Source organism: Danio rerio, chromosome 4 (genome assembly GCF_052040795.2).
Source record: "Danio rerio strain M-AB ecotype USA chromosome 4, GRCz13ab, whole genome shotgun sequence".
NCBI classification, from domain to species: Eukaryota; Metazoa; Chordata; class Actinopteri; order Cypriniformes; family Danionidae; genus Danio; species Danio rerio.
Window position 1 is genome coordinate 18,408,306 of NC_141024.2, and position 13,000 is coordinate 18,421,305.

Here is a 13,000-nt window from a genome sequence, read left to right on the forward strand (position 1 = left end):
AATGAGCTGGCACTGCCACTCAATATTTTTGATTTGGTGCCTGTAAATACAGCCTTTTTAAAATCTGATTCACACACAGTCAAAATTAAATAGCCAGTTTAACCTAAAATTAAATGTAATTCTCCATGGCATTGTTTCTTCTGTTGATTACAAAAGAAGACATTTAAGTTATGTTGGAAACCATTGGAGATTGACTTCCATTGTATTTTTCCTCTACTACGGAGGTCAATGATTGAGTGTTTTCAGGATATGAAATGGTGTTAGCAGAAGAAACTAAGACATTTGGTTTAAAAGGCTTAACTGGCTTAATCTTCTGTAATAAATGCTGAGTTTGAAAGTATTTCTAAAACATAACTTACGTACTCAACATACTCAAGCTGTTAGATGAGATTGGTTTGTTTTCTGATTGTATGTTGTGTGTTTGTGTGTAGGTGTTTGATGTGGAGACGTCAGACCTGCTGCTGGAGCTGAAGACGAGTCGTCTGAGCACTATTCAGTTCTGTCATGCGTGTCCTAACAGCAGCCTGCTGGCCGTCGCTCTCTCGCATTACACCGTAGAGGTACAAAACTGATCATGACTTTCTTTAAAACATTATTAAACATCAATAATTTACTGATATGGCAATTAACATGTAAAGCTGCAGTGACTAGACTTTGGACATGCGAAACATCTATGGATACTGCAATTGTTGTAGTATGATGTTAATCTATGCTATCCTTAAAGTAATTAACCATTCAAGCATAACTGAGATATAAAAATGTGTAATTTAACTTTTTGCGTGCGTATTTAAAAACCTATTGCTGTATGCCAATAACTGTTCTAAGGTTTTTGAACATAACCAGTGTTTTATTTTAGATTTTATATATATTTTTTAGATTGAATTAATTTAAATAATTTTATTTTATTCATAAATCATGTATAATTTTTTCTAACGCTGTTACACAGTCCCTCTGGGATTTTGGAAGTCCTGTCCTTCTAAGATTAAAAAAATATTTATATGTAGTTTTGTTCTATTTTACAAACTTTTAGTGCTTTCACAGCAAAATACAATAATTGAAGCTAATAAAGCCATAGGTTTTGAAGAAAGTGATCATAAAATCAGTGATTGATTTTATTGTAGGGAAGCCATGTTTTTGTGTTTTTTGTTTTTTTTGTTAACTCTGGTTGAAGTAATTCTGGCTGGCATAAGTGTGGTGAAGTGCTAAGAAGTGTTGTTTATTTCAGCTGTGGAACTTCGAAAGCAGTAAGAAGAAAGCCGAATGCAGTGGTCATCTGAGCTGGGTTCACTGTGTGCAGTTTTCACCCGACGGCTCACTCCTGCTGTCCTCCTCTGATGATCAGACTATCAGGGTGAGTTGCTTTTACTCCCGTCTTCCCTGCGTTGTGTCAGTTGCATTACAGCGATCTTTTGAACAGCACTGACCTGTGATCATGAAGTGTTGAATGTTATCCAGTTGTGGGAGACGGACCGGGTTCACACTTCTTCTGCTGTGGCTCTGAAGAGGGACACTGATGTGCTGTTCTCTCACAGTGATGCTACGATCATCGCACCCGATAGCAGTAACAGATTACAGGTACTGGACACAAGGGACCAGTGCAATTAGTTGATGTACTGCCATTTTTACTAGGATTTTTTTGCTCATTTGATCTGTTTATTTTTGTTAAGAAATATTAAAATCGGTTCCTTTTTTTTATTTTTTATTTTTTAATGGTTCAATTATTTTACTGCCGTTCTCACATTTTAAAAGCGAGCATTTTAAATTTAACATTAATTCATATCAAGATTTATTTATTTTTAATCAATTTATTAATTTCAAGCAATTAATGAATTTGATCATTAATTTTTTTTATTAAACATGTAGTATTTGAATTAAGTTGAATCAAATGTATTAACATTGTGTGTGAGGTGAGGTACATTTTTGTACATAGTTTTTTTTTTTTTTTGTTGTACAGATCAGTTTAACTTTTTGTCTTGAGGCAAGTTCTAATCATTTCAATTTTAAGCTACTAATTTATTACTACCAAACTGTCACAGGTGCTGAGTGGATCTACAGGTGCTGTCGTGCTTGAGAGCGAGGAGCTGTCATCCAGGATCCGCTGTTCGTGCATCAGCAGAAACGCTGCATTTGTGGCTCTGGGATCTGAGGACGGAACAGTACAGGTGCATCACCTCACCTAATCCAATTCTTAAAAAAACCTTACCTTCATTTTGGCCATGCGAAGCACTGTCAGACCTTCAGGGGATGCTAGTAGGTGTTTTGACTGTCCTCCGGCGATGAGATTTTGCCATGGCTGTCATCTGCAGTCAGTGTTTTCTTCACTCTCTGCTGTGTTTGATGGTGCTGGAGGCGGGTGTTGTCCTCTTGTGTTGTACTGGATATTTGGGACAGTTAAGATGCCTGGAGGTAACAGCTGACTGACAGAACGAAAGTGTGTTCTCGCATATATCACACTCCTCCTCTACTGCCAAACAAACATTTTAGATTTTAGAAAGTGTGACATGGATGAAAATAATCGGTTCATTATATAATCAATGTGTTGTTGACCGAGACAAATAATGTTTATGTACACACGTACACTTGGTTATTTTTGTAATGCTTAAACACTTCAGTTAACTTTAGTGTTTTCTTGGATTTTCTGGATTTACAGTTTGTAGTTATGTTTAATCTAAACAAATCTAAATCTTTTTTCCTGCAAAGTTCCAAGACACCAGAGGGCGCCAAATTGCAACTAGTGTGAAATGGACATCTAATGCATTTCATTTTTAATCTTGCAGGAAATATAGATGCCATATAACGATGCACTATGTATTTATTAATTGCATAATCTCCCCCACCTCAAGGAAAGTCAGACATCAGTGGAACAATGAAGGGTTGCTGTAGAGAGATGAGGTCTATGTTTTGTATGTTTGCACAGACAGGAAGGCTGAAAGTTCGACAGTTTCTGAAGACTGTTGGATGGAGAGCCTTGCAGCTGCTGAACATACAGCGTGATTTTGTGATGGCATTAGGGCTAGAGACAGGTACAGTGCAGGTATGGAGACTAACGGCATGTCTGAACGGCATTCACCCTGACAGCGCTTTTTATTTACAACGTCACAATTTAATTTAACCCACAGAAGTGTTAAATTAAAAACCTAAATGCAACTTCCCACAAAAAAAGTGGCACATTGGAACATCATGAAATCTTTGAGCACCAAATCGGCTTATTTCTGAAGTGAGTGTTGTCGTTAATGCTGACACAGTTATTTGTGTGTTCTGCACAGATTTATCCGTGACTTGTAAATCTGCATTTTGACAGCATTTGATCCCGCAGTGCCGCTCGCGCTAAACCAGAACAGCAGCCCGCAAGCGCAAATACCTCTTATTTACTCTCCAAAAACACAGCGCACGCTCCCGTGGCCCCAGGCAGCTTTTGAAGTTTGAGTTTTGAAGCTTCAGATGCAGCACCTTTCTGAATGGCAGACACACGAGCGTGCTCCCATAAAACACTTTTAATCATATTTGGAGGAATGTGGAACGAACTGCTCAAGTTTGAGATTATCGCTATAGATGGATGGCTATTATTAGCGCTTCCTGTATTTAAACGTTCAATGCAGTTCAGGATTTTGAGGTCTTTTAGATGCAAACTGTGTATTAAATTTGTTAAATGGTCATTTTATTTTTGTCTTGTTACCATTGCATTGGAACAGTGTTTAATATTGAATTTTTCTTTGTGTGAAGGTGATTGAGGTTCCTTCTTCAAAGGCATCAGTGAAGCTTTCAGGCCACACTAAGACTGTTCACCACTGCCAGTTCACTGACGACTGTGAAATCCTTATAACATCCTCAGAAGATTCCACTATCCGGGTAATTTCTTTCTCTTTTTTCTTTTTAGAACAGAGAGAGGAGAAAGTGATTTAAATGGCATTTTGCATTGTTTTCATTAGGATGTTGTTTTTTTGTTGGATGCTTTATTGTACAAGTTAGTTTTTGCATTATCGTCTGGCTGTGATGCGTTAAATGACACGTCCGCTGATTTGCAGGTGCAGTTTAGTAATTGCACCACATGCTCAAAGTTGTGCTGCAGCTGTTCTGAGAGTTGGAGAAGTTTTAGACACTGAATCATCACAAGCCTCGTTGATTCATTGTATTTTTGATGACAAGCAGTGGATGCGGGAGGGAGAGAAACACTTTAGTAATTGATGATTGTGAACAGCTGCATGCACATTGAAATTCTGCAAAAACAGAGGGTGATGAATGTTAATACGGTTTAAGAATTTTTGTAGTAGAATGCTCATCACAGACTGAAAGTCAGTATTTGAATACACAATGCATGGGCTTACAGGGGATGGGCCTATTATAACGTAGTAGTAGTATAAAATGTGACTTTTAAATGTAGAAAAAATGCTTCAAGGTTTGTTGACTGCTGCTGACTGGTTAATTAGTTTTGAAACAAAACAGTAATAGGCAAGCTGCAGATTCAGTTCAAAAGACACTGTAAACAAGGCCTTTTAAATTGACATCCTCCAGAAGTGCTGCGTAGGTCAGCAACCAAATTGCAAAATGAATTCAGAGATCTGAAAATGGAGTTCATTTTAAATGTGGAGTCCACATTTTAAAGCACTCGTTTAAAATGAAAATGAAACCAACATCAGCAAGTGCACTCATTTACGTAGGTTTCACGGTGCACCAAACAGAGGAAAACTTCTGAACCCACTTGGAAAAATACAGTAGTACTATATAGTAGTAAATATATATTTGTAAGTATTTGAATCTCAAAGCCTCAGTATTCACGGAAGATGTGTGTATGTCTGCAGGTGTGGAAGTGGAGGACCGGCGAGTGTATGGTGCTGCAGGGTCATATGGAGCCGGTCAGGAAGTTTCACCTCTTGAGCTCTTCATCTTCTCCTCGTCTGTTCTCATGGTCGTTTGATGGCACAGTTAAGGTAAACCATCTTTGCCTCATTCTCTGATTTCCAAAAAAAAATCTTTGCAGCATGTGGAGCTTGAAAGATGACGTCAAGACCTCATTTAGCTCCATTTCAATGGACTGCATTGCTTTTAGAGCAAAATCATGGTTATCGAGGCCAAACTTTGGACAGAAAGCAGAGCTAACAATGATAATTAGGTGATGCATGCAGTTAATTACTTGTAAAGAGGTTTTTAAAATCTCCCAAACAGACGTTTTGGTTTGTTCATGGCGATTGTAGTCAGGGATTTTGGGGGAAATTGGTGTGGGTCAAATCTTCATGTAAATATCAATAAATAGGGCTCAAACTTGACAAGTTTTTAACAGTTTATGGAAAGAGGATCTAAAGTTGGTTGATTTTAAAGATCTAGGTAAATTACAGTGAGTTTTCACTTTTAGTTGATATGAGGTTTAAATGTGCATGTGTGTTAATAGCAAAATAGAGTAGACTACCTTATGAGCATGCTGATGTAATGTTTATTGGTAAAATCCTTGTAAATGTGGCCAAGTCTTAAATATTAATTTTAGCTTATTGAATGTCATGTACATGTAACAAAAGTTAAGATGTTCCTTTTAAAGTTCTTGCATAATGGTGGAGAAAATCAAGAAGCATTTAGTCCAAATGAATTGAGTTTTCCTTGTATTAGGCAAACACTGCCGGTGGGAAAAGAAAAACAATCCTATTTCCAACCAAAAAAAAAACTTGCTTCATGATTTGTTTTTAGATCCTTTTCTTAGTTTGTCTCGTTTCTAGTAAAAGTGAGTAAAATTGTTATATTGTGAGGTTGTTTAACTGAAAATATCAAACTATGACGTGGCAACTATCTGTAATGTTAAGTTAGTAATTGAATTTTTAGATTGAACCATTTACATTTTTATATGGTTTAGATTGAATTGTGGGACGTTACACCATATTTTTATAAAGTGCCTTCTGCTTTTTGTTTGTAGGTCTGGGATTTGACCAGAGGGCAGATGCTGCAAGACCTCGTGTGTCATGAGGGTGCCGTCCTGTCATGTGATGTGTCCTCTGATGGACGCCTCTTTGCCACCACCTCAGCTAATAGGACTGCTAAGGTCAGAGAGAGCACAAAGCAAACAAGATATCCTTCACATTATTCTCTTCAGCTTCAGCTGCCTGTGTGTTTAGATCCTGGACTCTTACTGTGCGAACACCTGCTCCTGTTACACTGCTAGTTTTTGAACGCTCTGCTGGGTGAATATCTGGAGTGTCATTACTGAACCCAGGATGCTTGCGTGAATGACGGCATGTACAGCCAAACTCTGCTTAATTACCTCTGTGTGAGCAGTACAGAGCCTCCGTAATGCGCGCACATCTTCTGTTGGAGGTGTCCGAGGTCAGAGTCCAGTCCGCTCACACGAGTGTGTAATGAGATGAAGTTCACTCGCTCCATGTGACGCCGCCTTTACCAGAAGAGCTTTCTATAATGAGACGCCATGTTCTCGTCTGTCTGCCAGAACTTCTCAATCACAGAGTTATGGCAAAGCTGATCAGAGAATAATTCTTGCCAAATGGATCTGCCTCAGTTAATGACCAAAAAAAAACAGGCAAAAATGGAAAATTATTACCTAACCCTGTTGGTTTGGTATTATTAATCTCTGACTGACTATACAGTTTCTTTAAATTATTTAGCAGTGTTTTGTTTTTTGTTGTAATGCAGTAAAGGTTTTATAACTTTTTTATTTATTTATTTTTTTTCTCAAGGTGTGGAGCAGTGCCTCATGGAAAATGATATTTTTGTTGGAGGGACACAAGGATTGCGTTCGTAGCTGCCGTTTTTCTTGGGACAACAAGAGACTTGCAACTGGCGATGACAATGGAGAAATCCGGGTAAGTAAAGTTCCAACAGCCTTGAAGTGGAATGTCTGGTAATGACCTTAAATTTCAGAAGTCTTTAGTGTTATCGTGGGGATTTTTCTTATTGAGTGTGCTTTATTTTAAAACTGGACTTTTGGAGAATTTTTTTTTTTTTTTTGTGTGTAATGCTCATATTGGCAGTGTTATAGTATGTGCGTGTTGTACACCAGTGCTTAATATGTAATTGTTTGCGTTTGCATAAAATATAATAAATTCCGAGCAAATGCAAATATAAACTAAACAGTGCTTTATGGTTATCCGGAGGATAACACGGTCATCATTTTATAAATAATTAAAATAGTAATATCTTTATATTTTCATGTTTAATAAATGTAATCCAGTGATGTGAATTGCGGGTTCGATGCTGTAATAATGTATTGTGCAGCCCTAAACTGACCCATCCATATATGGTTGCATTGCAATATTAAAGGTAATGCATAATTTATGTACCAGAGTATATTGTATTACTTCTCTATTTTGACACGCATATTAGTATACTGCATAAATGCAAAATAACATCAAGATGTCCATGAATTGGAAAACTGAGCATAAATGAATGCGCTCAATTGAGTTTGAGCCCATCTTTCTAATACGACTGAATATCAAAAACAGGAAATACATTTACAGAATAAATGCCTTTCAATGGTCTATTTATTTGTTTTTATTTGTTGTATGCATGCTATGGAAATGAACAAAATTGAAAGTCAGTTTGCAACTTTGGTTGGACCTTAAGTCGGTCCCATTATAAGAAAAGTAGCATCAAGCAATATTGGGACAAATACCGCTTGATGGAACAATCCTCAAAGCTGTGCCTCTTCTTGTCACCCCCTCCGAGCTCTGTTTCTTGCTGGGAGACGGGTCCCGGTGCTCAGAAGTGTAAAGATCTAGCTCATCAATTAAAGATGCAGCTCACAGAAGGAAAGAAGAAAATGGGTGAAGTGAAAGCACCACCAAAAAAAGACATCAAATGCTGTGATGTTATAATTCATGGCCTGTGGTGCTGTTTTTCAAAGCTCATGTTTCTATTATTTAACAGTGTTTACTGGCACTGATTTGTGCATTTTTAACTCGCCATTTCTCAAAGTATTATGTGTAAAGGCTTTAGTGCTGGTGGTATTTGCATTTGGGATGTGCTAGTTTCTGAAGCTATTTTTGTGATTAAATTCATACAAGAAACAGTACGTTTGTAGAACCCTTTGTGGAATGTACTTTACATTCGTGGAGTGTAATATCTATTTTGATAATATACTTGTTGTATTGTGCTTTGCTTCAAAGCTGTGGAGCATGCTGGATGGAGCTCTCCTGAAGATCTGTTCTCGGGACACTAAAGACTCGATGGACTCCTACCATGGCGGATGGGTGACTGATCTGCACTTCTCTCCTGATAACAGGGTGCTCGTCTCTACTGGCGGATACATCAAGGTACTGCACTCAAACATAATCATGGTTCACAATCCAAGAGCTGTTTTCTTTTAGAATAACTTCATTCAGTCTAGGGTGGAACGTCACTTGAGTTTAAGTCCCAGTTTAGTTTCCAGTGCGTTTAAGGTGAAACGTTTGTGTTAATCATGTTGATTGTGAGCCGTTAGTTGCTGCTGAATATCACAAACAGACCACAGAGTGCAAAAAAACTGTTGCTGCAACGAATTGAAAGAAGTGCAGAAAGCGTGTGTGCTTTACACTTTCCATTAATGAGGTTTATTCTGTATTTCCAGAATAGAAAGTAAGTTTTGTTGTATTAATTGATGATGGAAAACTGGCTTTATTAGTGCTGAATCAGGGCTTGTGTGAATGACATGGCTGACTTGTTGATTTATTAAAGGGGTTTGGTTGTAGATGACATTTTATAGCTCTCGGTTTCTTTTATGGCATTGACAAGTATCTTCCAGAATTGTAATCTATGAAGGATTTCTAATCGTAAATTATTGATAGCTGACGAACACGCTGTGAGGTTGTGAGTTAAAAAGGCTAGTTACTGTTGAAAGGAAGTTATTGGAGTTTCATTAGCACCAAGCATGATATTAGACATTGTTGTGAAAGTCATTCTAAATGTTTAGACCACAGCAGGGAGGGGGCATGATCTTTAGTTTCCATGAGCTGGATTCACTACTTGACAGATGAGCTAGAAATGTAGCACACTTGGAACATCTAGGCCTGTCACATCTATATCAACTTATCGTGCAATTACTTGACATGTTAGAGAGCTCCGTTAACTTGGGTTATAATGGGGTATTTGGGGGAAAAAAAGCATAACTAAAAAGAAACATTATTTTTGTTATTTGGACAGTTATTATATTTGGGCACAATCCCAGTTCTACAGCCTAGCCCTTCCCATTGTTTTGTGCGTTAATGTGAAGGGGTGAGGGTGTCCCAATTCTCTTTAGCTTGAAGGAGTAGGGCTGAGGCAAAGAGCTATATAGGGCTTGAAACAGGAAAAAAAAAATTTTAGGACCATGCCCGAAACCAAGGGGTAAGAAATGTTTCTTGAATACAGCGTGTACAATGGCTTAACAGCTGCACACAAGTCAATGCACAAATGAGGTAATTGTTTTTATTTATTTATTTATTTATTTATTTATTTTATTTTTTGTCAATATTACAAATTTTTACAACAAACAAGCACATATTTTAATACTTTCATAACAGTATTTTACCTTTCTGCTTTTTAAAAAACTACAGTAATAAAGCCCTCTAAATTGTTCCATCTATAATAACTCGTGTATAGCAGTCCCACAACATACTTTCACATCTGACACTTGACACTCAAATACCCTGTCAGTAAAGTCTAGTGGCTGCAAATGACATTTTGACAGTGTCTGGTATAATGTTAATAGTTTTCGTGTGTTTACATGGATTAATATCCTATGGCCATGGTGTAAATGCAAAGCCACATTATATCGTTATATATTTAATGTAGTTATAACACGATACATACCTTTGGTGATTTCCTAAAGATAAATACCCAAAAATAACGCAACTGGAATAACTACAGAAGTTGATCTGGCATGAAGGGACCACGATGACATATGATGGCGTGTGCAGGTGTTGTAGTGCTGTCCCATTTCTTAGGAGTAAAATTTGAAGCCCTTCCCCTTCACACTCAGTTCGAAGGGCCGAGGAGACGCGGTAGAGGTTAAAAAAATAGAATCTGGATTGGGCCTTTAGTTGTAGATTGTTGTGCATTGAGCCTTGATGTGAAGAGCTTTTCGCTCTGGTTTAATTAAGTACCACTTCACTGTAAATCAGCAAAAGCTGTGAAATGAATGAAGTGCAGGCCTATCAAGCAGGATTGAGTCTCGCCAGTGTGTTTGTTGTAACGTCATGAGCATTTCATCCGTTTTATCAGACCGATGCTTGTCCAATCGCTCGTGTCGCAGAGGTACATTAGCATGTCAGGAATGGAGCGAGACTAACTTCCATCAACGGTGTCGCTCATTATCCCTCACACATCACGACTTCTTTATTAATATCCTCCGAGCCGTCTGTACATTGTGTAAGTGTCACGGCCGTAGTAATGCTTCATCAAGCATCAATCTGTCAGTTTATCAAATGTGTCTGCATCAGGCGGCCCCTGCGTTCCTGACCCTCCCTGTCGGATAGCCAATAATAAGCCGTGATCGATCGCTGGCTGTCTTCTCACTCAGGATCCCGCTGTCTGTAATATGAAACGGTAAATTAATCATCACATGCGAGTCTCCAGCCGAACGTCTTCATCAGACCCAACCAAACCTGCTGTAAATCTGTTACGACCACACAAAGGACGGAGGTGTGCGAGATATGACGCATCACGCTGAGCTTCCTGCCAGCGTTGCAGTTCAGTTGGGATTTGAGAATTTACGTTGCCTGCGAGATCTGGTTATATATCAGAGCAGATGTTGTGTGAAATCCTTTTTTTTTTTTTCTCACTGAAGGATGCTTATTTCGCTATTTCCTGTCCATATGTGGCCCAGACAAACACTGAAATGGAATAAAGCAAGTTGAGGGTTTGTACTATGGCATGGCAGTTGGCAGATTGAGTTGTGGCGCTCATTCAGTGGTGCATGTTTGAGTCCTGCTTGTGACATTTTCCAATTTTCAGCGTTTGCTTTAACAGCAATAGTGTTAATGAGCCTGAAATGATTTTAATAGAGTATAAACGTAAGAAAATGAATTAGGATTGTTTGGTGTTGTAGAACGGGACAGTGTTGTGTGCTCTTGGTTTAGCTCGTCATTGAGACATCAGGAAGAGTCCTTTAAACGTCTTCTTTCTGAGCTCGTTCAGCATGGCAGCTCCGCGTTCACTTTGAGGTGGTTTGATGTCTGCCTTCTGCAGTTTGTCACCAAGATGTTTTTATTTGTACGGAGCCATCCATCGGTATTACTTTTTCTTTGACACCATTTGTAGTTTATGTCATCCGAGTACAAATAGAAGAACCTTGACAGGCCTGCTGCCGCCATGCGTTTCATCTTTGATAAAATGCTAAATTGCAACGCTTCTGTTAATTTGGAGTCAAGGATTAATGAACGGTAACGGCACTAATAAATGCTGAAATATCCAATAGTTGTTCATTGGTGCGTTTTAAACCAGTAGCTTGAAACACCATGAACATAAATGTGCATTTTTAAAGAAAACAGATTGACACGGCTGGTTAAATTGAACTTTTTTCTTGAGTTGAATAAAAGAGATATTCTGCAGAACGTAGGAACGAAGCAGCCATTAGCTACGTTTCCGTTCATTTTATATGGCCGTTTTGGAATATTGCATAAAAATGATTAACAGAAATGCCAAGATGTGCAAAATGCAGTGCTCCTTGTCTAGCATAAATGTTCAATACGCATACAATGGAGTGGGCTAAAGTGTTTCTCTGATAAAAAAAAAAAGAATAATAAAATAAATAACCAAATGGGCATGATGGCCAATTTATTCAGTTTGTTAATGCAGTCCCAAGTTAAAGTCCCTAAGTGAAAGTCTGCCATATAGCAGTTAGCCTCTTTTACCTCCCAGAACTGTGTTGAGTGGCTGCAACCCCCCCCCCCCCCCCAAAGAGCATCTCGCACCTTCAAAAGCCACCCTGCATTCATTGCATTATCTTTTTAGGCGCAAGCAATTTACTTTATAAGAACAAGGCCCACAATGACTTTTCCTACCACAATAAATGTAATTTGTCTGTTTGTCAGGAAGTAAATATTTACTGTATTTGACTTGTTGTATAAAAAAAAATTTGTTAATATAGCACTGTTTCCATCCAATATCCCAATTTTGCACAAATGTAATTGGTACCTTTGGATGGAAAACCATAGCTATTAACATCCAGTCAATTAAAAATGACCATGGAAGTCAGTGTGTTGTTTAGTATATGTTTTGTACGTTCAGTAAATCTCTGTAACACATCCTTTGTGTTCAACAGAAGGGAAAAAGTCAGACAGGTTTGGAACAAGTGGATGAGTCATGCGAAACTTTGGGCAAAGTGTTGATAGGGCAAGCTTTCACTTGAATTGTGCACTTATCTGGTGTAGAGAAGGCCAAGATAGTAGCAGTAGTATAAATAAAAGTCAATAGTCTCCCTAAACTGTCCTCTAATTGTGGATTGAGTTTCAGCTCCTCCTCTGAGCAGAGTGCTTTCTTAACGAATGAATGTTTAACTCAAAAAAACAAAAAGTCATCCTAAAGAACTCGGCCATTTGATGAATGTGAAATGGATATTTAGGAGTCAATGTGTCTTTGAACATTTGTCATTTACTAATGGTTTTATTATTTTATTAGCGTTACATATTTTGGATAACCTATTCAATTTTGATAGAAATGGGCAAGAGTGATGGCTCATCCAACAATAAAAACATACTGACTGTAGTAAATGCCCCCCAGACAAATCCTATGTCCCTATTTCAGAATACATAGTCTTTGCTTTAATGTCCGTTTTTGTAAAAGTGTACTTGATAGTTGTAATAATAGTTATTTTTAATTAATTATTAATTGCTACATTGTTACAAGCATTGTTATAATGTGTCAATTTGGAATGATCCCATGTAATCTTAATGAACGTAATCAGAAGTTTCCTCTCTTAATAGTGCAGATGAAGCGTTAAAGTTTCCTTCTCTGTAAACAAGAGTTTGATGTACATGCGTAACATTGCACTCCCTGTTAAAGCAGTATATTGAGACGCTCTTAATTAAAATAAAGCATAGTTTGTAAT

At 37.9% G+C, this 13,000-nt stretch overlaps 1 protein-coding gene across 11 annotated transcripts in view; it reads left to right on the forward strand.

Annotated features, from left to right (window-relative positions):
* apaf1 (apoptotic peptidase activating factor 1) overlaps window positions 1-13,000 on the forward strand; it is a 30,462-nt gene that overhangs the window by 10,153 nt on the left and 7,309 nt on the right. For 4 of the 11 annotated variants that reach the window (XM_087247534.1, XM_087247535.1, XM_087247536.1 and 1 more), the window contains 9 exon segments: window positions 432-560; window positions 1,226-1,351; window positions 1,456-1,575; window positions 2,037-2,162; window positions 3,724-3,849; window positions 4,800-4,928; window positions 5,900-6,025; window positions 6,675-6,800; window positions 8,103-8,249. In XM_087247534.1, coding sequence (XP_087103660.1) covers window positions 432-560; window positions 1,226-1,351; window positions 1,456-1,575; window positions 2,037-2,162; window positions 3,724-3,849; window positions 4,800-4,928; window positions 5,900-6,025; window positions 6,675-6,800; window positions 8,103-8,249 — 1,155 coding nt within the window. 11 annotated transcript variants of the gene reach the window in all.